Source organism: Octodon degus, unplaced genomic scaffold, assembly GCF_000260255.1.
Source record: "Octodon degus isolate 3935 unplaced genomic scaffold, OctDeg1.0 scaffold00282, whole genome shotgun sequence".
Lineage (NCBI taxonomy): Eukaryota > Metazoa > Chordata > Mammalia > Rodentia > Octodontidae > Octodon > Octodon degus.
Window position 1 is genome coordinate 511523 of NW_004524858.1, and position 27087 is coordinate 538609.

General features: G+C 58.7%; 3 protein-coding genes across 3 annotated transcripts in view; 2 read left to right on the forward strand and 1 right to left on the reverse strand.

Moving 5' to 3' along the window:
• The first annotated feature begins 3376 nt into the window (after positions 1–3376).
• On the forward strand, positions 3377–6344 carry LOC101592919 (myocyte-specific enhancer factor 2B). The gene is made up of 8 exons (XM_004646840.2): positions 3377–3447; positions 3853–4056; positions 4449–4583; positions 5059–5206; positions 5287–5420; positions 5512–5605; positions 5704–5815; positions 6167–6344. Exons 1-8 carry the CDS (start codon positions 3394–3396, stop codon positions 6342–6344), a joined length of 1059 nt encoding a protein of 352 aa, XP_004646897.1. The 5' UTR covers positions 3377–3393.
• A 2940-nt stretch (positions 6345–9284) lies between these two features.
• Positions 9285–16307, forward strand: Tmem161a (transmembrane protein 161A). Its single transcript, XM_012512845.2, has 12 exons — positions 9285–9327; positions 12250–12353; positions 13000–13080; positions 13242–13339; positions 13418–13571; positions 13945–14093; positions 14657–14717; positions 14804–14947; positions 15040–15153; positions 15240–15414; positions 15498–15594; positions 15821–16307. Exons 1-12 carry the CDS (start codon positions 9325–9327, stop codon positions 16063–16065), a joined length of 1425 nt encoding a protein of 474 aa, XP_012368299.2. The 5' UTR covers positions 9285–9324; the 3' UTR covers positions 16066–16307.
• Positions 16308–16392: 85 nt separating this feature from the next.
• Slc25a42 (solute carrier family 25 member 42) overlaps positions 16393–27087 on the reverse strand; it is a 19122-nt gene continuing 8427 nt past the window's right edge. The window contains exons 2-8 of the mRNA XM_023707192.1: positions 24229–24333; positions 22510–22615; positions 21499–21524; positions 20729–20895; positions 20143–20259; positions 19565–19716; positions 16393–17990 (exon numbers count right to left, since the gene is read on the reverse strand). Of these exons, the coding sequence (XP_023562960.1) occupies positions 17683–17990; positions 19565–19716; positions 20143–20259; positions 20729–20895; positions 21499–21524; positions 22510–22615; positions 24229–24300 (948 nt within the window). The 5' untranslated portion in view covers positions 24301–24333 and the 3' untranslated portion in view covers positions 16393–17682. The remainder of the gene's footprint in view (positions 17991–19564; positions 19717–20142; positions 20260–20728; positions 20896–21498; positions 21525–22509; positions 22616–24228; positions 24334–27087) is intronic.

A 27087-nucleotide genomic window follows, 5' to 3' on the forward strand; every position in this document is an offset into this window, starting at 1 on the left:
CGCGAGTGGACACTTGGCTACTGCTACGTTCTGAGGGACTGGAAAGAGGGCTGCGAAGCCTTGGTCTCCCTGAGGCTGGCCTGCTCAGCCTCTCATCCCCTGGGTGACGCCCTGGTGTCTGCTGTCCCTCCTCCTTCTCAGCCTTGGCCATGGCTGCGCCCCAGGGGACGGGGCCTCAAACCTCAGCTTCCCTTGTGCCGAGCACCCCCCGCAGTTCCCAGCACCCACAACTGGGGATGCGGCTGCCGGTGTCTGCAGCCCGGGTGTGATTTGCATGAGGGACAAATATACTTGCACCCGTGCCTGCCACCTTGCACCCACGGCGCCCTCACACCTGGGTGGTAGGCCCGTGCTGGGCGGCTGCATTTGCATGGTGTATTCTGGGCAGACTGTCAGCTGGGGTACTAAGAGGAAGTTGTTGAGGGAAGCAGGGGTCACAGTCATCCTTGAGACAAAGCAGAATGTGCTCCTCTGCTGCCCCATGTGGTCAAAACTGAGGCCAGAGGATGAGGATGGCAGAAAGGGCTTCCTGGAGAAATGGGTTTTTTGAGCTGGGTTTTGAAGTGTGAATAGGAGTTGGCCAGGTGAAGAAGGAACCAAAGGGCTTTATAGGGAGGAAAATGCTTGTTGAATGGAGGGGAAGGTGGGAGGTGAGGTGGAGTGAGAGCCGATGGCAGGCCGGAAGCTGGAACGCTCTCCTGAGGATGCTGAGCACTGCTGTCCACGTGTGGGGTGGAACTCTAGTGGGGCTGTGGCTGGGCCATCTTGAGGCAGAAGAGTCCTTCCACACCCACAGGCCTGACTTTGGGCAGTAGGAACCCCAAGGGGCTCTGTAAGGAGTGACGAGCTGGAGACAGCAGAGCCCAGGCCGGCCTCTGCAAGCCCCCAGTGGCCCCCCAAGTCCCAGTGCCCCACACCGTGATGGCCAGGCTGGGTGTGAAGATGGTAAACAAGGACCCAGCGCCGGGGAGCCTGAGGCAGGAGCACCGCACATTCCAGCCCCAGTGTGGGAGCCCTGCCTCTCAGAATAAATTGGGACGTACGGAGCTCAGTATAAAATCCATTTTAAAAGGTAGATGACAGGGCTGGGGAGATGGCTGGGCAGTCCAAGAGCCTGCCTGGCAAGTGCAAGGGCCTGAGTTCAGTCCCTGTACCACATGCCGTGCCGGCCCCAGAACCCAGGTGGTGTGCACACCTGCAACCCCGTGCCGGGAAGGTTGAGACGGGAGGATCACTGCGAGTCTGAACTGCATAGTGAGACCCTGTACCAAATAAATAAGAAATACTTTTTTAAAAATAAAAAGTATAGAATAAGCACTTGCCTGGTAAGTGAAGGGTCCTGAATTCAATCCCCGGTGCCACACACAAAGAAAGGTAGATGGCAGATCACACTTCTGTTGTCCCAGCTACTGTTAGGAGGCTGAGACAAGAGGATTTCCTGAGCAAGGGAGTAGTGTCAATAAAATCAGAAGTCAAGTTTGATCCCATTCCCACACACAATGGGTGCACACCACCATCCAGGGCCTGGAGGGAGCCCAGGGCCCCCCTCTATCCAGGCAAGCAGCCCCTGCTGAGCCGTACCCCAGCAGCGGGGGTTCCCCGACCTCCGGCCCCACTCCAGCCAGAAGGGTGGATGGACAGGAGAGAAGGGGCCAGGCCCCACTCCTCCGAGACCAACACCAGGCATTGGAGGCGTTTCCGGAGGCCGCTGGGCACGGGAACCCCCTGGGGACCTGCGGGGTGGGGATGACACTTCCCAGCCGTGGGAACCCAACTGATTCCGGCCAGGATTAAAATTAGCCAGAGGTTAAATTTAGCAAGGACTTAGCGTCCTGGCCTGGGATGGGGCGCGCGACAGCGTTGCTCAGGGGCCCGAGCCCCGCATGCCTGGCCTGAGGGGCTGCGTGGCTCTACCTCTCAGGTGGAGTTCAGTAGCTCACATGCTGCTCAGAGTCGCCTCGAACCCCTGGGTTCAAGGGATCCTCCTGTCACAGCACCTGGCTTGGGCCTGATTTTATTATCATTGTGGTACTGGGCTACATCTCCAGCCCTTTTCGGTTTTTGTTTTGAGGCAGGATCTTGCTAAGTTGCCAAGTTGCCCAAGCTGTCTTGGAACTTGTGATCCTCCTGCCTCAGCCTCCTGAGTAGCTGGGACCATGGGCACGTCCAGCTCTGAACTTCCGAAGAGCTCACTGCCCAGTAACAGTGCTTGGCAGGGCCTGTGGCCTGCCCAGGGCTGAGTGACCTGTGGCAAACTGAGGCGCTGGGGCAGCTGCCCTGCTGCAGGCCACATGGGCTGAGGGGCTGCCGGGAATGGAGGGCAGGCAGTGCCACCTGGAGACCCTCTGCCGAGAGCTGCCACCTGACCCACAGCAGCTCAAAGGCTCGGCACAGGGGCTGCCCCCTGGGGCCCAGGGGACCTGGTGTGACCTAGCAGTGGCTTGGCAGGTGACTCCCTGCTCACTTGTCAACCAGCGCGCCCTGCTGCGCCCCTGGCGGTCACCGCTCGCCCTCCTTCAGCCCCCAGACCCAGGTCTCTGCCCAAGGGGGCAGGCCCCCCAGGGCCTGGTGACCTCTGGCCACGCACAGTGCTTGGCCAGGCCAAGGAGTGCCTGGGAGGCCTGGCTTCCATCACCAGCACCAAAAGGAAAAAGTCTTTTATTTATTTTTTTTTTAAATTTTATTTTTTTAACATTTATTTAGTGTGTGTGTGTGTGTGTGTGTGTGTGTGTGTGTGTGTGTGTGGCCAGCTCAGCCCACCAGGGGGCGCGGCTGGCTGGCATGTGGTGCTGGGGGATCGAACCGCGGTCCCTGAGCTTTGCCAAGCTTGTTCCAAGTAGGTGCTTTAGACCACTGAGCCATCTCTCCAGCCCCGGAAAAAGTCTTTTAAACAAGACTGATCTGTAGTCATGGAGGAGAAAAGGTTAGAAAATTCAGATTATTAAATATGGGTCAGGGCCGGGGAGATGGCTCAGTGGAATAAGCGCTTCCCTGGCAAGTGCAAGGGTCTGAGTTCAATCCCCAGTTCCACAAAAATAAATAAATATGGGTCAGGGGCCAGGGTTGTAGCTCAGCCTCACAGCGCCTGCCTGGCAAGCGCAAGGTTGTGAGTTCAAAATCTGATAAATAAATAAATAAATAAATAAAAATAAAAAGGTCGGGCCAGGTGCCGTGGAGCAACGCCGTCACCCCAGCACCCTGGAGGCTGAGGCAGGAGCATCGTCTCCGCTGCAAAGGGAGACCCTGCCTCGAACATCTTTGTCCTTTCCTCATGCGCTTCTGCCTGGACCGGCCGGTATGAATGGCTCTCGGGGTCCCCACTCACATGGCGACCTGCCCGCCTCCACCACTCTGCCTCTGCCCCACATCCAGGTGCCTGCACGACCCAGGACCATGGGGAGGAAGAAAATCCAGATCTCGCGCATCCTGGACCAGAGGAACCGCCAGGTGGGTGGGGCGCTCGCCCGCAGGGCATGTGGCAGCCTCGGCGCCGTGTTTGCTAATTTTCATGATCACTTATTTATTTCTTATCCCTGAGCGCTGGGGCCCCAGCTAGAAGAACTGGAGCTTGACAAAGAGGCACCCCACTTAGAGGACTGGGCCAAGGGAGGCCAGAGCTGGCGGAGCCCACACAGACAGTGCGCGCTCCGCCTGGGAGGCCAAAGATGCGGCCCAAAGGGGCGGGGACATTGGGGTTGCGTTTTAAAGGACGAGTAGGAGTTCGGGAGTGGGACACAATTGTGCCCCAGAAAAGAGCACGGGAAGCACAGGGCAGAAAGGCAGGCGCGAGGAGCCGCCGGCCGCAGGCTGCGCCCAGGCCCCCGCACTACTGGGCCTTGCTCTCGTGGCCAGGTGACCTTCACCAAGCGGAAGTTCGGGCTGATGAAGAAGGCATACGAGCTGAGCGTGCTGTGCGACTGCGAGATCGCGCTCATCATCTTCAACGGCGCCAACCGCCTCTTCCAGTACGCGAGCACCGACATGGACCGCGTGCTGCTCAAGTACACCGAGTACAGCGAGCCGCACGAGAGCCGCACCAACGCCGACATCCTCGAGGTGCGGCCGGCCGCGGGGGGGGGGGGGGAGCAGCCTGCCCCGACGTAAAGAACACAAAAGGCCAGGGATGCAGCCAACTGCGCAGACCCGGGTGGAAGGAGGGAGGGAGGAGGGACGGCCGCACGTGCGGGCGGACATGCGGGCGGGAGAAGGGCCCGCACAGCTGGCAGGGGCTGCAGGGCGTCGAGCCGGGGCAGTGTGACACCCGCGGGGTCTGGGCCTCTCTGGGCGCAGCAAACACAGCCGGAAGTAGGCGTGGTCCCTCGGGGCCCTGAGCCAGCCGAGCCTGCACCCCCCACCCTGGCGCTGCCTACTCCGGGTGCCATGCCACGGGGCTCCCTGGCCAGCAGCGTCAGGGCTGAAGGGCTGCTCTGCACTTCTGGTCCTCGCAGACATTGAAGCGGAGGGGCGTGGGGCTCGATGGGCCTGAGCTGGAGCCAGAGGGCGGCCCCGAGGGACAAGGAGAGAAACTGCGGAGGCTCACAGGGGATGGAGGCGATCCAGCCCTTCCCCTACCCCGGCTCTACGTGAGTGACCCCCGCCCACCTCAACATAAATGAGGTTCTCCTGGTACGGTACCAGATAGCGAGGACTGAGAGAAACCCAGGACTGGGGTCTCGGAGTTCAGAGATGATTCCCAGCCCCAGTGAAAAAGGGAGACTATAGCTGGGCAAGATAGCTAGGGCTTTGAAGGATGAATAAGAGTTCAACAGGCAGACAGTTCCTTCTTTTTTTAAAATTTTAATTGTGTGTGTGTGTGTGTGTGTGTGTGTGTGTGGGGCCAGCTCAGCCCACCCCACCAGGGGGCGGGGCTGGCTGGCATGTGGTGCTGGAGGATTGAACCGCGGTCCCTGTGCTTTGCTAAGCTTGTTCTAAGTAGGTGCTTTAGACCACTGAGCCATCTCACCAGTCCCTGACAGTTCCTTCTTAAGCCTTTGACTCATCGTAGTCCCCAGGCAGCTCCTCAGTGCCGTCTTCCTGCCCACCCACCTCTGCCCACAGCCGGCTGCGCCCATGATGCCAAGCCCGGACATTGTGTACGGGGCTCTGCCACCTCCAGGCTGCGACCCCAGTGGGCATGGGGAGGCACTGCCCGCCCAGAGCCGGCCATCTCCCTTCCGACCAGCTGCCCCCAAAGCCGGGCCCCCAGGTGAGCGCGGGGCCAGAGTCGGGGGCCCGCGGCCAGCCTGGACCACATGACCGTGCCCCTCAATCGGGTCTCCTCCACAGGCCTGGGACACCCCCTCTTCTCCCCAAGCCACCTGTCCAGCAAGACACCACCACCCCTGTACCTGACCGCGGATGGGCGGAGGCCGGACCTACCCGGTGGCCTGGCGGGGGCCCGAGGCGCGCTGAGCGCCCCGGTGAGTGACAGCCTGGGGTCCAGGGCGGGCGGGCGGGTGGGCGGGCGTGGCTAGGCTGCAGCCTCAGTTTCCCCTCATGCTCTTCCCTCAGAGAAGCCTCTACGGAAGCCTGCAGAGCCCAAGCACCACAGCCACCCCGGGACCCCCGCTGGGGGGCTTCCCTTTCCTTCCCCCAGGCCCCCCAGGTACCCCCACCCCGGCCTCTGGGGCCCCGCGGGGAGTCGGGCTGGTCAAGGACCCCGAAGGGAGGCGCCCTTGACTCAGCCGTCCTCCTCACCCTCAGAGTACAGCCTGGGGGACCCCCCACCGCCCCCGGGCCTGCTGCAGCCCCCTGCCCTGGTCCCCTGGCAGGCATCGAGAGGGGACCGACCCCCGGCCGTCCCTGCGCAGTCCAGGTGAGGAGCTGGGGTGCTCGCTTTCCGGCCGCTGCGGGCCCATGGTGGCCGACTCGCGCTGCACGTAGCCCTAGCCATCGGTGGTGGGGTCGGCAGGTGCCCCTGAGGAGGCCCAAGAAGGAAAGACACCCCTTTCCTTCCTTTCTTCCTTTGTTCTTTGAATGACCATTTTTGAGACAGCCCCAACAGCCCCTTGGTGTGTGGTCCAGCCTAGCTTTGAGCTCACTATGGAGCCCAGGCTGGGCTTGAGATGGTGGAGATCCTCCCGCCACAGCCTCCGAGCGCTGGGCTGATGGATGTGTCCCGCTCTTCCCATCCCCGCTCACAGCTCCCCGTATGTCTCTCCAACAGCGGGGTGCGCAGCCTGGGAGAGGGGGACGCCTCTCCACCTCCAGTCAGCGTCAAGTCAGAGCGCCTGTCACCTGCCCCCGCGGGCCCAGGCGAGGCCACCAAGTCCTTCCCGTTCCCGCTGCTCCTGCGGCCTGGGCCACTGTGCCGCCTGCCCCCTGCCGACGGGTGGCCGCGGTAGGGTGCAGGCGACGGGGACCCCCGTGTTGGGGACCTTTGCAGTGGGGCTGGGGGGACACCTGCCTGCGTGGGGGCCCCTCTCCCTTCCTCCTGTGCAATCCACCAATAAATTTGTTGCCGTCTGTTGTTTTACGGTCTCCGGTTTCCTGACCGCACTAGGCAGATCCCGGGTGGGATGGTGGTCCCCCAGGGGCAGGTGACAGGCATGAGACCCTGTCTTAAAAACCCCGAACAGGCAGATAGTTCAGTGGCATAAGTGTCTGCCTGGCAAGTACAAGGTCCTGAGTTCAATGCCCGGTACCAAAAAAGAGAAAGAAAAACCCAAAAATAAAACCAAGGGAGAATCTGGGGTCCCTGCAGCCCCTCTGTACCTGGCCCTGCACTCACTTCTGTTCCCGCTGAGACGGTTGAGGAGTGTGAGAGAGCTGTCTGGGTTCAGGGGACCAGCCAGGCCCAGAGAGGAGCAGCAGGGGCAGAGACAGTGGGAGGTGGGGCAAGGGGACAGAGATCCTGGGCCCTGCCACTGGCGGAGGACTCACCAGCCACACGGTGGGCACGGCCTGCTGCCATCAGCTCTCCTGGGACCCTTTCCCCTAAGCGCTGGCGAGTGCACAGGGTGACAGCTGTCCACCCAATGGCCTCCGATGGTGGCACACCATGGTCTCTTAGAACCAGACACAGGATCAGGGATGATGAAGCAGAGGGGCCTGGCGGCAGTTGCCCTGGGGGAGCGCGCTCTCCTCTGCTCTGGCTGGTGTCACACACAGGACAGGAAGCTGGGTCAGTCCTGGAGCCAGGGCCGCGGCTAAGCACCCGGAGTGCAGCCTTTACAGAGTGGGCGTGGGGGCGCGTCAATCACCCCGGCTCTCTGGCGGCTGAGCCAGGAGGGTCGCTGCAAGTTCGGGGTCAGGTTGGACTACACAGTGAGACTCTCTCAAAAAACCTAAAAATGTACACTGAGAAGGGAGGTGAGGTATGTGTTTAATTCCAGCACTCTGAGAGGCTGAGGCAGGAGGATTGCATGAGCCGCGGCATTCTAGAGCAGCCCGAGGACACAGTGAGACCCTCACGCGAACAACCACAGCCACACGCAAAGGGGCAGCCCCAGGGCCTGCCACGTGATTCTTTCCCCGGGCCGGGGGAGCTGCATCTTCTCTGCCTGCCACGAGGTGTCGCGCGAGGTCTCGCTTGCGCCCTCCAGCCAGCAGTTAAAAATACCCTTCCTTCCTTAGGTTGGGACCTGGGGTAACTTTACTTGTCCCACAGGGAAAAAATATAAATAAAAGCCGGACATGGTCGCACATGCCTCCCAATTCCAGCACTTGGGAGGCTAAGGCAGGACAGGAAAGAGGGTAGTTGTGTAGCAGCGACCTCCCTCCAAGCCATTCAGGACCCCCCACAGACAAGGACGTCACCGACCACCACCACCAACATCACAGCTAAAGGCCTGAGACTGGGCTGGTGAGATGGCTCAGTGGTCTAAGGCACCTACTTAGAACAAAACTAAGCTAAACAAAGCACAGGGACTGCGGTTCAATCCCCCAGCACCACATGCCAGCCAGCCCCGCCCCCTGGTGAGCTGAGCTGGCCACACACAGACACAAATAAATAAATAAATAAATATTTTAAAAAATAAATAAATAAAAAAAAAATAAAGGCCTGAGACTATTAAGAGGCGGGGCCTTTAAGAGGCGGAGCCCAGTAGGAGGAAGTGATGTCATGGGGCGTGGCTTGGGAAGGTATATTAGGACCCAGCCGCACAGCTTCGCTTGTGCTCAAAGGCATTGAGTGCGCAGCCTTTCAGCTGTAGTCTATAGCACCAGAAGGCCCAACAACCAGGAACTGATGCCTCTGAAACATGGGCCAGAACGAGCCCTCCACTTCTAAATGCATGATCTTAGATATTTTGTCAGTGCCCAAAAACCAGCTAACGCAATCAAGGGCATAGAATTTCCAGCACAGGAGGGAGAATGTGGTTTCTCCAGAACAGAAACAAGGACTGTTCCGCGTGGACCCAGACACAGGTAGGTCCAGTGTAGGTATGCAGGCAGGATACACTGGACAGACGATAGTGGCACTCCTTTTGTCCAGAGGGGTCTTATTCCCTGACCCTCAGTGGGTGCTGGAGTGTACGAGAGACTAAGCTGTTTCCTCTGGACCTGAGACCTAAGATTGAGTTCAACTCCTCAGTTGGCACACTCAGAGATGAACAACGGCGATAGAACAACAGCAGCAATGTGCCGTAATATACCTAATGTAGGCTGGGCATGATGGTGCTTGCCTGTAATCCCAGCACTTAGGAGGCTGAGGCAGGAGGATGCTTGTGAGTTTGTCTGGGCTACAAAGTGAGCTCAAGGCCAGCCTGAGCTGTACAACGAGACTCTCTCAAAAAGATAATAATAAAATAATAAAATAAAATATAAATATAAATTGTAAATCTCAGTGGTGCCATACGTCTGTCAACCCAGCTAATCAGGAGGCTGCGGCAGGAGAATGGCAAGCTTAAGGCCAGCTTTGACAACTTGACGAGACTCTGTCTCAAAATGAAATAAACTCGTGCCCCCATACCAAGGTACAGAGATACTGAGTCTCTGAAATGCTGTCCAAAGCCATGTGTGGTGGTGAATACCTGTAATCTGTGTATTAATAGTCTTACTATGGTTGAGACAAAATACTTGACATCCACACTTCAAGGAAGAGACGTATATTTGGGGCAATTGCTGTGGGTTTAGTTCAAGGTCGGACACTCGGGTGTCCCTGGCACAGTACAGACTACAACTGGGATCCGCAAGCCATCCAGCGCTTTGGGACTACAACTTCCGGCATACAGTGCGAGCGATCATTTTTGTGATTGGACGATTCCAAGCCTGTTGATTGGTTGCACAGAATGCTCATCAGAAAAGATTCGGAGTCTGATTGGTAAGTTCTGCTGATGGGCGATACCTATAGCTCAGTCCGCACGCTGCGTTCCCCGCGGAGACATGGTGAGCGGGTGTCGCTTTGCGCTAGAGGTTCCTGGATCCCTCCGCGGAGAGATCTGGGGAGACACAGAAGCTTCAGGGTCTCTTCGTGGGCAATGAAGGCTCTTAGGGACGCATTGTCGCGTCAAGGACCGTGATGCCTTCCTTGAAGGCGCAGGGGTCGCTGTGGGAGGGCCTCTGGGGAGCGCGTGGGGGTCGTGTCCCTGAGCCTCCTAGGGTCCTTTTTTCTTTGATGGTTTGAGACGGGCCTCACTATATCGTTCAAGTGGCCTTAAACTCTATGTAGTCCAGGCTGGCCTCGAACTCGCGGTGATCCTCCTGCCTCAGCCTCCCGCTGGGCTGACAGGTGTGCGCCACCAAGCCCTGCTCCTCAGGAGGTTCTTGCAAGCAGTTGTGTATGAGCGGGGGAGGAGGGCGGGCTTTAGGGACTTTGAGGCTGCAGAGCCCCAAAGAAAAGTATTCGTGTACGTTTGGAGCCCGTGTGGATGGACTGGGGTCTGGCTGGATCTGGAGACAAGGGTCCATCGGTGGGTTCCTGGAACCATAGGAGCACATGTCAGGCATAGGCAGTCCCTGAGAGATGCGACTAGGCTTTGGGGACGGGATGGCCTCGGGGTCAGGCTGATGCCCAGGGATGGAAGCGGACTTGGGGGTGCAGAGCATGCTGGTCTTGCTGGGGATCCTTGCAGAGATGTTGGGGTGAGGCCGAATGAAGAGCAGTGATGAGGGTTGAAGGTGGGACCTGGTCCGAGCTGGGCTGCGCTCTAGGGGTGACGAAGGAAGGTACCCCTGATTTTCAGTAGTCTGATGTTCTAAGACCCTGAACCTGGGAAAAGGCTTTGCAGGATGAAAGAATGGAATACAGCACGAGCTCCGGGCCAGGGCCAGCCTGGCAAATGTGAAGTTGTGAGTTCGATTCCCAGTAGCCCCACACCATTGCTATTAAGAACTGCGGAGGAGGAGGAGGAGGAGGAGGAGGGAGGAGAAGGGAGAAAGAAAGAAAGAGAAGCTCTAGGACAGCACGGAGCCGAGCCTGGGGCTTGAGCGACTGCCCTTTGCCACCTAGGAAGCCTTAATGGAGGAGGTGGCCTCCTTCCCCTCTTGTGGCCTAGGTGAACCTGGATGGGGGTCGAGGGCCCTCTTCTTAAGGGGTTGCAGAGAGAATGAGGGGTTCATCAGTGCAATTGGGACCTCTGACAGCAGGATTGTGGGAATGACAGGAGGCTACAGGGTCTCCAGGTTGGAGGTGCTGCTCTGCTGGGGACACCCTGGTAGGAAATGGGGTCACCCAGAGGGTAGAGAGAGGCTGGCTGAGGCACCCCAAGTCCGGATTTTTTATTTTTTTTTCGGAACCGGGGATTGAACTCAGGCCCTTGGGAAGCGCTTATTCCACTGAGCCATCTTCCCAGCCTCGGTCCTGATATTTGCACAGCGCCTGATGGGAGTTGGGGGAGCGAGAAGAACAGAGGGGGCGGTCTTATCTGTACTCCACCCACTCGCTTTGAGGGGCCTTTGGACACCCCCCAGCCGATCCTCAGGGAACGCTGGCCCTTCTGCGCAGGGGTGGGTGGAAGCTCGAGCCAGGTGGAAGTTGGCACCTCATCCTTATTTTAGCTTAAGAAGTTTACCTGTTACAAGCATAACTAAATGCCCTTTAGCTCGTTTATTATTTCTAAATTGCTTTTGGAGGGTGTCTGGGAAGGGAGCCTGCGGCAGTGTACGTGTTAAGCCCGCTCAGCCTGAGCCGTACCCCAGCCACTTTGTCATTTGTTCTGGCTGTTCGGTTTCGTTTTGTTGGGAAGAAAGCCAGGACCTCGCGCATGCGGGGCCACGGTGGTTATTTTAATGATGGATTTCTCAGCAGTCATTCTGAATGAGCTTTTCCTATTAAATCGAGCATATTTTTTTCCTGGAGCCACAGGAGGTAGAGCACGAGAAATAAGTCGAGTGTATTTTGTCTGATTAAAGGGTTATTTTTTAATCATTGATTAATATTAATATTGGGGGAAATGGTTTATTGAAGTTGTTGCTTGCAGGGTCAGAATAATCGACACATTCACTGAGCACATAATCTCCCATAATGACTAAGAGCAAACTGATATTTGCTGCATGCAAGCAGGAAACCCCAGCCTCACTCTCAGGCGATAGGTGGGTGCGTGTGTTTTCGCATTAGGGCCTAAAAGGTTGTGCTCTGTTGGAGCTAGGCTTGGAGGCCGAGGCAGGAGGCTCGCTGAGCATTCCAAGCCCGGCCTGGGCTATAGAATTCAAAACTAGCCTGAACTGCATAGAGAGACTCTGTCTTTAAAAAGACAAAAGCAAATAAAGCACCAGAGGTGAGTGTGGTGGTGCTGCCTGGCATCCACGCTCTGAGGAGGCCGAAGCAGGAGGACCACTTTGAGCTCAAGGCCAGCCTGGGCTACACAGTGAGACCCTGTCTTGTAAAACAGAACACAACTAAACTAAAAACCAAAGAAAAACTGTAAGGCTTTATATTGAACCAGGTAGGAGCGCGACGTGTAGATGGCTTCCCAAGGAGGCGATTCACAAAGGGAGTGAGACAGAGAGGGCTTGGTCTCTGGAGGATAATCTAAGGTAGGAGACCTTGGTAGGGCCGGAGGACCGTGGTGAAGTGTACAGGAAGCGAAGAAGGCAGCACCCTACTGTCAGAGGAGAAAGCTGAACCCTGACAGGTGATGGCTGAAATCGAGGGGAGGCTGCCAAAGCCGGTCCACTCCTGCTCCTGGCCCCTGACTCCAGCCCGGGCCTGAGTGGAGGCGGGGTCTCAGCCTAGGTCCCCTCCCTAAAATGCCCTGCAGCCAGGGAGGCTGCCCTTCCCCTCCTCCGTGGCATCTCTATAAATAGCCTGGATTCTGGTGGGAGAGAGCCAGCTGCTTGGCATAACTGCCTGTCTTATCCCCTCCCCAGGCGGTCCTGGGCGTGCAGCTGGTGGTGACCCTGTTTACAGCCACCCTCATGCACAGACTGGCTCCACACTGCTCCTTTGCGCGATGGCTGCTCTGCAGTGGCAGGTGAGCCCCGCCTGTGACACGGCCCCACCCCGTGAGCGGAGCCCGGAGGGCCGCACCTTTCCCAGAGTCCTGCCCATAGTGGGAGGAGTCAACAGGGTCCTGCCCGTGGTGGGAGGGCCCGGGAGAGCCACATTTTTCAGTTTCCCAGAGCTTAACCCACCCACCCAAAAATGGGGAGTTATTTTTTTGGAGACAGGGGCTCACTGGGCAATTCAGGCTGGCCTCACACTCAGTGATCCTTTTGCCTCAGCCTCCCAAGTGCATGCCCAACCAAACTAGGGATATTTTCAAAACTCAGTAAACTGAGTTTGCAATCTTTGAAGGGCGCGACCCTAACTGAGGAGCCATCTCCACATGACCCTACTCTTCCCATCTTCCTGAGCTCCAGCCTTGTCCTTTTGCCCCTTTCTGGGAATATGATGGAAACTGAATTCTCCCGCAGATTCACTCGGTACCCAGGACCCCTGAGAGCAGTGGGTGTGGCTCCCCAAAATTCCTCTCCTTGTGGCAGCCCCAGCCATCCCTGGGCTTTGTGGGGGCGGGTGTCCTTCCTGGCCCAGGGCTCCAGCTCCAACGCTTAGGTTTGGGGGGGGTCCTTGCCTCCTACCCCCCATATCGTCCTGACCCCGCCCATCTTTGTGCTCAGTCTCTTCCGATATAAGCATCCGTCAGAAGAGGAGCTTCGGGCGCTGGCAGGGAAACAGAGGCCCCGAGGACGGCGGGAGCGGTGAGTGACCTGATCCCACAGGGAATCAGGCTTCCCCATGCTTCAGGGTCCAAGGAGACCTGCAGACACAGCTGGAAGCTCTGGACCACCCTGAGGAGTGGCACTGAGTGCTAGGGCTGCTCCCTGCTCACACCCCTCCTTCTTTGTCTCCACACTCCCAGGTGGCCCAACATTCCCGGTGATGAGAAGCCACTGCTGGTGCCACGGGACGCCCCGTTTCAGCTGGAGACCTGTCCTCTCACCCCAGTGGACGCTCTAGGTAATTTATCCCTGGCTTCAAACATTCCCCCTTAACTCCCCGCGCCTGCAGTGGTGGGCTGAGTGCGTGCCCCCACAGTCCTGTGCTTCTTCCTGGAGTACCAGTGGTTCGTGGACTTCGCGGTGTACGCGGGCGGCGTGTACCTGTTCACCGAGGCCTACTTCTACCTGCTGGGCCCGCGGGAAGCCAACATTGCCGTGTTCTGGTGCCTGCTCGCTGTGGCCTTCTCCATGTATCCTGCGTGCTGTGCCCCTGGGGTGGACAGGGACCTTATTCCAACCCTTTTTCATTTTTTTATTTTGAGCTAGAATCTCACAAAGTTGCCCAAACTAGACTTGAACATGGAACCCTCCAGCCTCAGCCTCCCAGAGTGCTGGGGTGACAGGTGTGAGCTGCCACCACACCTGGTTGTTTGTCTTTCTTCTTTATTTCTGTACCTTTGTTGGCGTTCCTAGCCCCTGGACACCTCCCCATGAATGTACCCCTGAGTTCACACTCTGTCTGGGGCCCCACACCCAAAGGCCAGGCCATCCCAAAGGCAGATTGTGCCATCTCTATGCCGTGGGTTGGCCAGGGGACAGCAGCTTGGTCCTTAGCTGCATCAGCAAGGTGTTCGTGACGGTAACCCGGATGTACTTCAGTGTGCAGGGTGGCGAGCGTGCTGTGTGCTGCACCTTCGCCTTCCTCTTCCTCCTCCTGGCCATGCTGGTGCAGGTAGTGCAGGATGATGTGCTGGAGCTGGGCCTGGGACCAGGTACGTGGGCTTCGGCCACAGTCACCACATGTGCCACCTGAGCAGCACCCCTGGGCTCCTGAGGGGTGTACCCTGCTGTGCTCTAGGCCTTAGGAACCAGTGTTACCTGCCCACAGGTAGAGCTCTTTTTGCAGGTCCTTCAGGGCCACTTACTCCCATCTGTTCCAGCCCAGCAGCCTCATGTTTAAAATTCACTTTTTCTGTACTGTTGAGCCATACTCCCGGCTCTTGAGTTTATTTATGTTTTAATTTTGAGACATGCTCTCCCTCTGTGGCCCATGCTGGCCTTGAACTCATCAGGTGATTGTCCTGCCTCAGCCTCCCCTGAGTGCTGGGGTGACAGGTGTGCCCCACCCTGGCTGTATTCTGTTTGAAAAGAGCCCTGCGTGGTGGCCTAGTTGTGTCCTCAGGGGCCGGATGTGGCTCCGTGATGAGCATTTTCCCCAGCATCCATCCCTGTGACCACATAAGCCTGCTGTCACCATGCTGGGCATAGGGTGAGTGTGGAGGCTGGGCCTAGGGACCGGGAACCCTCTCTCTCTTCTGCCCTTCCCTTCGTCCAGGCCTAGCCAGTGGGACCCGGAACCTGGAACCGCTCCTGAAGCAGCAGGGCTGGGACTGGATGTGAGTCCTGGGCAGGGGCTGGGGCTGGGGCAGGGGCCGCAGGGGCCTCCCTTGGTACCCTGACCCTGTGTCTTGCTTGTCCCCAGGCTCCCTGTGGCCACATTGACCATCCGCGTGGGGCTGGCAGTTGTGGGCTCCGTGCTGGGCGCCTTCCTCACCTTTCCTGGCCTGCGGCTGGCCCAGACGCACCGTGATGCACTGACCATGGCGGAGAACCGGCCCCTGCTGCAGTTACGTGGGCCACCTAGTGTGGGGGGCTCCAGTGGAGGCTGGGGACCAAGGGAAACCGGGCCTCACCACGCTGCCCCTGTCCCCACCCCAGGTTCTTCCTGCACACCAGCTTCCTCTCTCCGCTGTTCGTCCTATGGCTCTGGACTAAGCCCATCGCGCGGGACTTCCTCTGCCAGGCGCCCTCCGGGACATCACCCTTAGGCCTGTGCGTGGGTGGGAGTGGGGGAACTGGGAGAGCCCCGTTGCAGACCCCCTCACCGCCCCTCTCTCCCCTTTCCCCCCTCTGTGTAGGCTGTCAGACTCAGCCTTCGACTCGCTGCGCCTCTGGGTGTTGGTGGCGCTGTGCCTGCTGCGGCTGGCGGTGACCCGGCCCCACCTGCAGGCCTACCTGTGCCTGGCAAAGGCGCGCGTAGAGCAGCTGCGCAAGGAAGCTGGCCATGTGGAGGCCAGGGAGATCCAGCAGCGGGTAGGGAGAGGTGCGGGGGCAGCAGGGGTCACCCTGCACCGGGCAGGGCCCCCAGCTAGCCTCCACGACTCCCTGTTCACCAGGTTGTCCGGGTCTACTGCTACGTGGCGGTGGTGAGCCTGCAGTACCTGACGCCACTCATCCTCACGCTCAACTGCACGCTGCTGCTCAAGTGGCTGGGTGAGGGACCAGCCCTGGGTGTGGGCGGGGCTTGGAGAGGAGGTGGAGCCTTGGGCCGGCGGGGCCGCTCACAGAGGGGCTGGTGGGGCGGGGCTGGAGGGGGAGCCTAAAGAAAGGGGCGGGGCTCTGAAGTTGGGCCAAGGGCGGGACTCCGGCTGTCTGGGGATACCGTCCCAGGTGGATCCACCTTGTGTCACCCAAAAGCCCTGAACCCCCCCTCTGGCAGGCTGCTACTCTTGGGGCCTGGGTCCGGCACCCCCTCTGCTGGTGGCCCCGTCCTCAGCCGGTGCTGGCCTGGGAGAGGACGAGGCGCAGCGCGCAGCTGCCGGCATCGCAGCTGCCCTGCGCGGCCTGGCCACGCCCCTGCTGCTGCGCGGCGTCCTGGCTTTCCTCATCTGGTGGACCGCAGCTTGCCAGCTCGTCTCCAGCCTCTTCGGCCTCTACTTCCACCAACACCTGGCAGTCTGCTAGCCGTGCCCGTGGCCCCTAGCCCTGAAGCCCAGTCCAGCCACGCAGCAGGCTGCCACTCTGTAGGCCTCAGTGTTCCAGCACCTCTGCGATGCACGGGCCACGGGCGCTTGGGAGCCCCTAGAGACTGGCTCCCTAGACCCGAGGAAGGAGGGCCAACGCCCTTGTCTCCAGGTGGGCGTGCAACACCTCAGTGGCCACTGATTTTGGGACTAAAGGAGCCCGCCACGCCTGGGTGTGAATGGGATCCACATGGTGGTGTTTGTGGCCCAGCCCAGGAAGAGCCCAAGCAGAAGTCATTTAGCTTTTTATTAAATATACTCTCTTGGCACAAACCTTTAAAATATAAACATATATAAACAAAGTGTCTTCATGGCATCAAAATACAACTCCAGTCCAGGCCCAGCGACCAGCGGAGGGGTGGCTGCAGGGAGCCACCCGAGAAAGGCACACAGGCCTGTAGGTCCTAGGGATCCCACGGGCCTCGTCTCTCCTGCCTGGCCAGAAGCCCAAACGCAGGCACTGCCAGCCGTCAGCCTACTGTCACTGCCTGGGTGGCCCAGCCCCCAAACCCTCACCTGTTCAGGGGCTACCATCCCCAGCACAAGGTGGCCAGCCACTCCTGGCAAGTCTCACAGCTGCCCCAGCTGACTGGGCCCTTGGTGACAAGACAGGGACAGCTATGGACATATGCAAGGCAAGGCACAGGGCCCTTGCCATCACAGGTACAGGCAGGAGTGTCCCGGTCACGGATGCACACAGGGCCAGCCCACTCACTCAGATCCTGGCTCCAGTTGGGACCCTCCATGCCAGCCATGCTGGAACAAGACGGCACCCAGTAAGGTTTGATGAGGACAGAGCCGGGTTCACAAGGTCAGAGCCAAAACCAAAAAGAAGTCAGGTGTCATTAGAAAGGGAGGCATGGGTCCCTGGGGACTTCTCCAGGAGATAAACTGGCTGGGGGGCCCTGAGGCCCCCTAAACTTCCGCACCCCTCCCCACTGTCAGGGCCTCTTTCCTCTGGGAGGGTCAAAGCCACCATGAGCTTCTGTTCAAGATGCCCCTTGGGGTCCTTAAGTTGCTCCACATCATGGACAAGACCCCTGGAGACCCATGGGTGTCAGGCTCTGGCACTCAGTGGGGCAGGACATGGCCTGGGTGCTTTTTTTCTGCAGCACCCCAGAGGAGTCGGAGCCGAGCCCAAGGTGGCTCCAAGCCATGGTCCGGTCATGGGACCCTCCTGGGGAGAGACAAACTGGGCCACGAGGAAGACCTGCTCCTGGGAGAAGGCTTGGGGACCCTGGGGAGAGGCTGAGAAGGCAGGACAGAGGGCTAGTCTGTCCTGGAGGGGCCTGGCGGCAGGCACGCACACAGTCAGGGGAAGGGCACAGGAGGACTCTGCGCCCCTGCACGGGGTCACCAGCATCAGCAGCATCTCAAAGGTCACAGTGCCACAAGGACAAGTGGCCCAGGCTCAGGGATGGGGGACGACACCTTTGGGAGGGGGCGGTCTCAGCAGCAGCGTCCTCTAAACAGTGCACTGGGAGCCACAACCCCGCCCCCCGCCCCTCAGAGAGGCCGCAGGGCAAGGCGGTCGTGGGCTCCAGCTTCCCAAAGGTCCCTAGCTCCGCAGGTGCCGCAGCAGGATCTGCATGAGGTCGAAGGTGGTAAAGCTGATGCCTACAGCGATGGGGCCCTTGAGCCAGTTCATACTCAGGCCCTTGTAGAGGCCACGCACAGCGCCCTCCTCACGCACAATGGCGCGGAGTGTGCTCAGGATGGAGCCGTGTGTGTGGCCCGTGACGCCGGCCGTCTGCATGCGTCGCCGCACCACGTCCAGCGGGTAGGAGGCCGACTGGCCGAGCAGGCCCGCACAGGCCCCGAAGATCATGCGCTCGAAGGGGTAGGGCTGCCGGCCGCCGCCGTACTCTGTGGGTGAGGGGCGAGGGGGGGGAGGGCATGAGCGGCCGCCAGGGGGCACTGCGGGACACGCACGCCCACAGGAGCACCGGTTTGCCTACTTGCCCCGGCACGCCCACATCTTCAGCGAGCTGTGCTTTTGTGGTGCTAGAGCTGGACCCCAGGAAAGACCCGCACACGCCAGGCGAGCTCTCCCTGCAAGACACCCCAGCGTGACACTAAACACTTTTCCATAACGTGAGCTAGGGGGAGGCAACCCTCATGCTCCATGGGCACAGAACACCTGCCCATCCTTGGGGACACATTCCCAGACACCCACGGGCACCGGCAGCCATGGACAGCACTTAACCATAGATATACATGAGAGCGGGGGAGAGAGAGAAAGAGAGAGAGAGAGAGAGAGAGAGAGAGAGAGAGAGAGAGAGAGACAGAGACACACCTGCTAGGTTGCTAAGTTGCCCAGAATGGCCTTAAATTTGCCATCCTCCTGCCTCAGCCTCCCAGGCTTGTCACCATGCCTGGCAATATAGTATTTTTCCCCCTTATATACACATTCCTATGAAAGCTTAACCTTTAAAGTAGGCACAAGAAGACAGTCACGGTAACTGATAAAGAGAATTCTAACAAAAGCTGTCATAAGTGACATGAATGGTTTCTGTGGGTGTAGCTCAGTGGCCAAGTGCCTGCCTAGCAAATAGAGGCCCTGGGTTCCATCCTAGGCACCACCAAAACAACACAAAACTTCCTGTTCCACAAAGAAATTCTGAACCCCATTAACCACAGAATTAAAATATTAATTAAAAAAATCCCACCTGAGTCCTGAACTTCTGGGGACATTTTCTGTTGCAGCCTTACCCTGAAGAGCTCAGGAGAGCCCTTGGTGCCAGCTGTGCCTCAGGCTAGGTATATTCTGCTTGGAGGCCCTGGGCCTCAGGGGCTTGGGTGAGCAGGGACTGGATAAGTGGCCAGTGTCCCCGTGCCAGCGCCAAGGAGGGAGAGGAGTAGGCATGAGGAACACCAGGCATTCACTTTGGTCACAAAGGTTTTGTTCTTTAACAAAAAAACACCGAGGGCCACAGTCCAAAATGCTGCCACGTGTTCACAGGGGGCGCAGTAAGGGCTTGTGCTTGCTGAATTTCAGGTTCTCTCCCGGTTAAGCAAGACAAGCCAGGGCTCCCATGTGCTCGCTGCCTGCGCATCCGTGGCCTGCAAATGCCACCGGGGCTCAGGGACACCCTGACCTCTGCCGAGATGTTGTTCAAATGCAGCAGGAAGCCAGGTTAGTGGTGTGAACTGCAATTACAGCTACTCAGAGCCTGAGGCAGGAGGATCACAAGTTCCAGGGCAGCTTGGACTACACAGGGAGACCCTATCTCAAAAAACAACAAAAACCCAAACAAACAAAAACCTCAGACACTTAAAGACTTGAACCCGGGCTCCCCAGCAGAGGCTGGACAGTGTGCTTCTCTTGATCTGGACTCCAGGTCCTCAGCCTCTTTCATGCAAAGGGACGTGGGCCTTCCTGTCCCGCTCCCAGATCTGGGTGACCCGGCCACATGCTATCCCCAGGGGTGGCTCCTCACCTCGGTGCAGGCTCTTTAGCGTTTCGTAGGTGAAGAAGCTGAGCCCTGCATATGGAATGACGCCCAGCACGGTGGGTGTGAACCCATGGTACAGCGTCTTCAGCCCCTCTTCCCGTGAGATTCGGGCAAAGACGTGGAAGATGTTGCTGTACCTGCCAGGACAGCCGGTGGCATTAGGGGTCCAGTTACTAACTCCTGGCTCCTCCTGCACGCACCAGGCCTGCGCCTAGGCCTGGCTTCGATGCTCGTGTGTGTGTGTGTGTGTGTGTGTGTGTGTGTGTGTGTGTGTGTGAATCAAATCCAGGGGCACTCTACCACCAAACCACATCCCCAGTGCCTTTAACTGTGGCAAGGTCTTTCGAAGTTATCTGAACCTGGAATCCTATTTTAGCCTCCTAGACATGTGCCACCTGGCTTTTCTTATTGGAGTTTAGTGAATCTGACCAACTCAGGGGAACCCTCGGTTTGCTGGAAGAGGGTGGGTGAGAACTCGGGCCCGGCCGGGGGCACTGGAGGCCAGGTGTCAGGGAGCGGACATCAGCAGCCTTTAGAGGCGACCTTGCCCCCACAGGACTCACATTTCCTTCGGGGTTACAGCCATCCTGGCTCGGACCAGGTCCAGGGGGTAGGTGAGCGAAGCAGCCGTGGTTCCCGCCAGCGCGCCCGCGAGAAGGCGAGGCCAAGGGGGCAGGGCCCTGGGCAAGGAGAGGAGACCGGGAGTTGGGGTATGAGGAGATGCCACCTGGACGCACCCCCACCCCTATCAGCGGTGCCGGGCGGGTGACTTTTCTGCACCTTCCGGGTTTCATCCTTACAAGAGTGCATATCCTCCCTAAGACCTTGGGGACAGCAGCCCACAGCCCTGGGCCAGACACTGGGCTCTGGGGGGAGGGGCCATTAGGACCTGAGGAAAAAGACCCGCTTGGAGGGCAGAACTAGATAGGGCGTGACTTATTCCGAGGGTAGGACAGGGCCTGCTGGGAAGGTGTTTCGAGGGGCGTGCCCTCGTATGGAAGGCCGTGGGAGGTTTGTCTGGAAGGAGCACGAGTGTCCTTGAGGGCGGGGCTATGAGCGGGGCCTGTCCTTATACGGAGGTCATCTGTGGGCGGGGTCTTCCTTAGGTGGAGGCCGGGGACTGGAGGCGGGGCCTGCGGGAGGGCTCACTCTCCGCGGAAGCCGTAGTAGCGGCCCAAGACGCGCTTATACTCCTCGTGGGCGCTGAACTGGATGGCGGCGTAGGGCACCACGCGCACCATGGTGGCCGAGTTCCCACGCCACAGGCTGAAGAAGCCCTCGTTGAGGTAGGTGAAGTAGAGGAGTCGGAAGGCCTCCTGGGGGAAAAGGGGAGCTTTTATCTTAGTTCCGCCTCGTTTTGACCAGCTTGAGCTATGACCCACTTTGCGCAGGCTCCCGCGCTGGGTCCTTCCCTCAGACCCTGGCCCCGGCTGCTGCCCAGCGAAGGAGCAGAGCCAAGGAAGGGTCAGCGCGACGCACATGTTCTTCTGGTGGTGTCTGTCTGGTAGAGCGCACTGCTAACTCACAGCACTCTGGGGAGGCTGAGGCAGGAAGATGTGGAGTTGGAGCCCAGGTTGGGCAACTTAGTAAAGAAAATCAAAATGAGGTAAGGGGGTGGGCTGAGGGTGGAGCTCAGCGCCAAGGTCCTGGGTCCACTGTACGAAAGAGAGTTTCTAGCCGGTAACACCTGGCTGTATTTAACAGTACACGGCCAATGAAGACAAGAGTTCAGAAGTATCCCGTGCCCTGACTCCAAGGGCACGTTAGGGCCTCTCACTAATTCCCTGGGTGCGTGGTCAGGATGCGTGTTTCTAAAGCCGAGGGGCACACCTGCCCTGGGTGCAGGGAGGGAGCTGAAGGGAAAACGTGGCCCTGCCCAGATCACCCTCCACCCTCACGGCCGCCCAGGGAGAGCTCACCTTAGCAGAAAACCTTTTTGAAGACACTGGAGGGAAGAAAAAAAAAAATGAGACTGAGATACAAAGGTAGGAGCCTGGGCTCTCCCAGCAGGGACCTCATCCTCCTCCTTCGCCCCCAGCCTTGTCCCCAGGGATGGGGCGGGGCCAACATCCAGCACCCCAGGGTGGCGAGGGTCTCCGCCAGGGCCAGATTTCTTTCTGGGACCACGGGATCTGCACTCTGCACCCCAACCTGATAGGACTTCTTGCACATGCGGGGAAGTTGCAGCCGGCCGCCACCAGAGGGCGCGGCAGCCCAGGCTCCCAAGCAGGTCGATCCCCCAACCTCCAGGGCATCCGGCCTCACCACCGCCCCCATTTGACAGATGAGGCTGGGCGAGGTCACAGGGCCATTTGAGGCGATTGGGAGACCCTGGCTCGAGTCTGCAGCCTGGTGTGTGATGTCCCCTGCCTGGCCCTGGACGGGAAGTGGTGACCGATGGTGGGCAGGCTGAGGCGTCATCTCAGATGATGCTAACGCTGTTTAGCTCTGAGGGAGAGCTGGTTTCTGCTCTGGGTGGAACTGTGCCCACCCCCAAGTCACGTCCACTGGTGTCCTCCCAAGTCGCCAGCTCAGTGCCCCAGGATATAGGCTCTTGGAAGATGTGGTTGTGGAGATGAGGTTGTACAGGACGAGGGTGGCCCCAAATCCAGTAACTGGTGTCCTCGTAAGACAGCAGTGACACACAGACCGCCACGGTAAGATGCAGGTGGAGACCAGAGGGACGCGGACACCGGCCCAAACCACCTGGACCCTGGCCCCAAGTCTGGAAGCAGTAGTAAGGACCCTTCCGGCGCTGGAGGGGGGCGGGGATCTCACTGCCGCGATTTCCGGTTCCGCCCTTGGGAAGGCACAGAACCACTCCTCTACACTGAGTAGCCTGTCTCACGATACTTGGCGACTGTGACCGCGGGACGAGCACCCAAGTGCAGCTTATGGGGGCCTGGGAGGGCACAGAGGTCAGTGTGTACCTTGGAAGATGATCTTGGTCCGGTCCAGGGGAGCTACCGCTGTCTTGGCGAGCGCGCCAGCCAGGGCACCGGACAGCAGGGAGCTTAGCACTTGCTGGTGGTCTCTCTGCAAGGGAGCAGGGGAGGCAGTGGCCTAAGGGTGCGGTCCTGTAGGCCCCAGGCATGGTAGGACGCTGCAGAAGCGCCCTCGGGTGACACTGGGTCTTGGGTCTACAACTGGATGGATGGCCCTCATGGACAAGGCCCTGGCCCCCTCGGTGACCTTGGTTCCTGCCCAGCCCACGTGCCTGATCCAGGTTCCAAGGGGCCCTGAGGTCTGCAGGTGGGCAGGGATTCCAGCAGACCTGGCTCCCCCGGCACAGCTGCTTGCTTGCTTTCCTGTTTCAGCTCTGGCGATGGGACCCAGGGCCTCCACGGAGCTACAACCCAGCCCCCTTTTTGTTGGCTTGAGACAGGGTCTCACTGCCTAGCCAGCCTGGCCTTGAACTCATAGTGGTCCTCCTGTCGCAGCCTTCTAAGTGCAGGGATGACAGACGTGTGCTACCACACCTTCCTCCCATTTTGGAGTGCAGTGTGGCCTCCGGACCTAGGGCAGCTCCCAGTTGCGCACCCATGTGTCCTTTGTGGCCCTTGACCTGTCCCATCCTGGGCCTGTGGGGTTCAGGCTCCGCCCGGATGCCCACAGCACCCCCTCCATGGGGCCGGCCCACCTTCCCCAAAGGAACAAAATCCACAGTGAGTCCAGTTTCCAAGGCCAAACCCAGGTGGGTTCCATCTCCTCGTCTTTGGGGACCCCTGTCTTTTGTGGGTCACATGGCAGATATCTGGCTTCTGTTTTTTTTTTTTTTTTTTCCTGTTGTTGAGAGAGGGTCTTGCTGTTTAGTTCACATTGGCTTTGAACTCACTAGCCCAGGAAGATTTGAAGGACAGCCCCTGACTGTCTGTGGGTGCTGGGCATGAAGTGACCCATCCCTCGTGTCCTCCTGCAGCCAACTCCCAGGCCCTAGGCAGCTCTTAACCGTCTGCACTAACAGTACATCAGCTTCCCAAGCGTTATTCTAGGCAGCTGCCAGCCCTGCTGGGGACGAGTGGCCGGGCTGCTTTGTGAGGTGCTCAGGGGCCCTTAGCCAACGCTTCAGCTCTTCCTCGATGCCTGTGGTTTATTCCTGGGCGCTGCAGTTCAGGCAAGCAAAGGGGGCCAGTCACAGGGACCCACCCTGGCCACTGACGTGAAAAATGCTCACATTTGTTTCTCTGACACTAGGGGGCGCTGTGCAGCCTTTCTGGTTCAAGTGATCCTCTTGCCTCAGCCTCCCTACTCCCTGGGACAGGGGCCCCCGCTGTCCTCATGTTTGGCTGCGCAGGCCGTGTAGAGGACATTCCGGCCCTGTAAGGGCCTCCCCACGTTACTGAGCCCTTCTGCCCACCTCACGCTCCCAGGTGCCATCAGGAATGGGGGAAAAGGTGAAGAGCTCTGGAGGATGACTCCGGACTAGCCTTTGACCCCGTGGACTTTTGTGCCTGCCAGTGGCCACGGCTCTGGCAGGCGTCTTTGCCTTCTCGCCAGAGATGTCTGGATTCAGATCACCCATGAGGTCTTTGGTGAAAAGAGGACAGCCAGTGTCTCCCACCCATGATCCCGTGGAGTCACCAGTCAAGACAGAAGAGATGAAAACGTGATTTCCGGGGAGCATGGGCGGGCACCAGGGAGCGGCGTACCTCGGGGGAGGGCAGGACGGCGTCGGCATCCTCGCGCAGGCGCACGGAGGCCTCCTTCATGCCACTACCCATGCCGGGCCGCTCCTGCTGGGCGGCGCCTCCGTCCTGCGGAGGAGAATGGTTGTGAGGGTTGTGAGCTGAGACCCGTGGACGCCCCCTTCCCAGCCAGGCCGCTCAGCACCCTTCCGCCTCCCTAAGAACGCCCTTGCCGGAGCGTGGAGGCCACCGTGCCGAGTAAAAGGACTTCCCCACTGACAAAGGCTGTTCTTGTCACTCCTTGCATGTGACCGCGACAGTCAGTTTCTCTAACCTGGTACCTGCAGGGCAGGCTGACTCAGGGAGGCTGAGCCACCAGTTGAGGTCATGAGGGGGAGGCGGGGTGCAGGGTCAGGTTGGGCATCCTCCCCATCTTCGGCAGCATAGCCAGGCCTGGAGTCTGGGGACACATCTGTCACCACCAGGCCAATTACCCTTGGAGGTTCCTAGGGACCTCGCAGACCCTTCCTGCCTGAGCAGCTCGGCCTTTGCATAGGGATCTGGAAGAAGCCCTTGACAGATGGACGATCTGACAGATGAACAGCCAAAACCAAAGAAACACACATCTTCGGGGAGCAGAAGCCGCCGCTCCTTTTTTCGTACTGAGCATTGAACTCATGACCTCGTACTTGCCAGGCAGGTGCAGTGCTGCTGAGCTCTGTCCCTGGCCCAGAAGCAGCCACTCTCACAAAGCTCTGAGCAGGACAGGACGGCAGGGGTTTGAGCAGCAGGTGGGCGAGGCTGCGTCCCAGAGGCCAGGAGAGCTAGGGCCTGACCCCCATCCCTGGCCAGCTGCCTGGGAGCTGCGAGGTGCGGCCAGCCCTCCAGGAACCGCATCCTGGCCAGAGGACCTCCCAGCCGCCAGCATCTTGGAAGGCAGTGGGGCCACTGCCCAGGAGTCAGCAGGGCTCAGCAGAGGCATGCCCAGAAGTGGAAGGCACACAACCCCAAGGCCCGCTTTGGCTACATCCCCATTCTTATCCCCCTCTTCCCAGTAGCACAACCCAGGCCACACGGATGATGACACAAGTTGGGACTTCAGAAAGCAAATAAAAACCCACATCTGAGGGCTGGGGTGAGCTCACTCAGTGGCCACAGCCTGAATTTGTTTTATTTTTTTAATATCCACTGAGGGCCGGGAAGATCGCAAGTGCCTGAGTTCAATCCCCAGGTCTAAAAAAAAAAAAAAATCTATTGAACAGTGTAGGCTTTTCTACCTGCCACTGTCCCTGGAACAATAAAGTAGGAGGTCCATAGGAGGCTGTTACACTGCCTTGGGAGTCAGAAGCCAGGAAGTGGTGAAGACAGTGTGCAGGGGGGCGGGCAGGGCCTTGCTGATCACTTGGGGACTGGAGGGCGCAGGGTTTCTCCAGCCAGCAGACAGGGCCTGCCAAGAAGGGGGCCGGTGTCAGCCCTGGCCTGCTCTGGGCGGGCGGGGGAGTGAGGCCCCCTGTCTGGACAGCACTAAGGACTTGGCCACAGGCTAGTTCTAAATCCTCTCACCCCCTGTTTGGTTTTGGCCGTTTATTCACACAGGACCTGAAGGACTCGGATTCTGGAGCAGGACTGTGCAGCCTGTAATGAGCTGTCTCAGCCATGAACTCAACTCCAGTCTTGGACATTTCATGAGCCTGGTGTGGTGGCGCATGCCTGGAATCCCAGCACTCCAGAGGCTGAGGCAGGATAATCTTGGTGAAAATAGAGGGCTGGGGTGTGGCTTGTTGGTACAGAACCCTCCTGTGTGCGGGGCTGGTGAGATGGCTCAGTGGTCTAAAGCACCTACTTAGAACAAGTTTAGCAAAGCACAGGGACCGCGGTTCAATCCCCCAGCACCACATGCCAGCCAGCCCCGCCCCCTGGTGGGCTGGGCTGCCCCCCCATAAATAAATAAATAAAAATTTTTAAAAAAAATTCTAAAAAAAAAAAAAAAAAAAAAAAAAAGAACCCTCCTGTGTGCCAGAGGACCGGCTTTTTATCACCAGCGCCTCAATGAAACAAGGAAACTCTGAAAGTACTCACCCCAGGGTGGGCGGAATGCCTGTCCTGAGTGGGTGCAGACTTGTTGCTTGTCCTGGTCTAAAGGACATAGGGTTTCTCACACTGCATCTTACCACTTTAGGCATTGCAAGTAACCTGAAGACAAGACATGCAGAAGGGCCGGGTGGCTCAGTGGTGGGCACCTGCCTGCCTGGGGTCACCCTGGCACCATGACAAAGTCAGCCAAGGCCCTAAGCAGACCTGCAACAGAGATGGGAACGGGGTCGTGAAGGGAGATAGGATGGGGCATCTCATGGGTACAGTTTCAGTTCCTCAAGATGACAAGGCCACTGGGGACAGATGGCAGTGGTGACTGCAAAACGACGTGGAAGTCTGTAATGTCACTGGCCTGCATACTGAGAAACTTCAAGTGCAAGGCGGCTGGAGTGGTGTGCTGATGTGCGCACCCATAATCCTGGCTCTCTGGGAGGCTGAGGTGGGAGGATCACAAATTTCAGCCCAGCCCAGACAACCCAGATGCAGTTAAGATGCTGTCTCAAATTTTCTTTTTTAAAGGGCTGGCCCAATAGCTCAGCGGAGGGTGTAAAATAGCTCTGTGGATTGAAGCGCCTGGGAGCAGGCGCAGGGGCCGGGGGTTCGATCCTGGGCCTGCTGTGCTGGCCCCACCTCTTGGGGTGCGCTGAGATGGCAATTGAAACCAGGCATGGTGGCACATGCCTGTCATCCCAGCTCTAAGGAGGCTGTAAACAGGTGGATTACCACCAGTTGGATCTAGTAGTGAAACCCTCAATACCCTGTAGACCCTTCCCTAAAAATACAAAAAAA

Bases quoted from the DNA above. Each gene is read 5' to 3' on its own strand.
- LOC101592919 (XM_004646840.2), top strand. From the start codon at position 3,394: ATGGGGAGGAAGAAAATCCAGATCTCGCGCATCCTGGACCAGAGGAAC. The intron at 4,057-4,448 runs GTGCGGCCGGCC...TGGTCCTCGCAG, and splicing joins CCAACGCCGACATCCTCGAG to ACATTGAAGCGGAGGGGCGT. The intron at 5,816-6,166 runs GTGAGGAGCTGG...TCTCTCCAACAG, and splicing joins GCCGTCCCTGCGCAGTCCAG to CGGGGTGCGCAGCCTGGGAG.
- Tmem161a (XM_012512845.2), top strand. The intron at 13,340-13,417 runs GTAATTTATCCC...GTGCCCCCACAG, and splicing joins CACCCCAGTGGACGCTCTAG to TCCTGTGCTTCTTCCTGGAG. The intron at 15,154-15,239 runs GTGCGTGGGTGG...CCCTCTGTGTAG, and splicing joins GGGACATCACCCTTAGGCCT to GCTGTCAGACTCAGCCTTCG.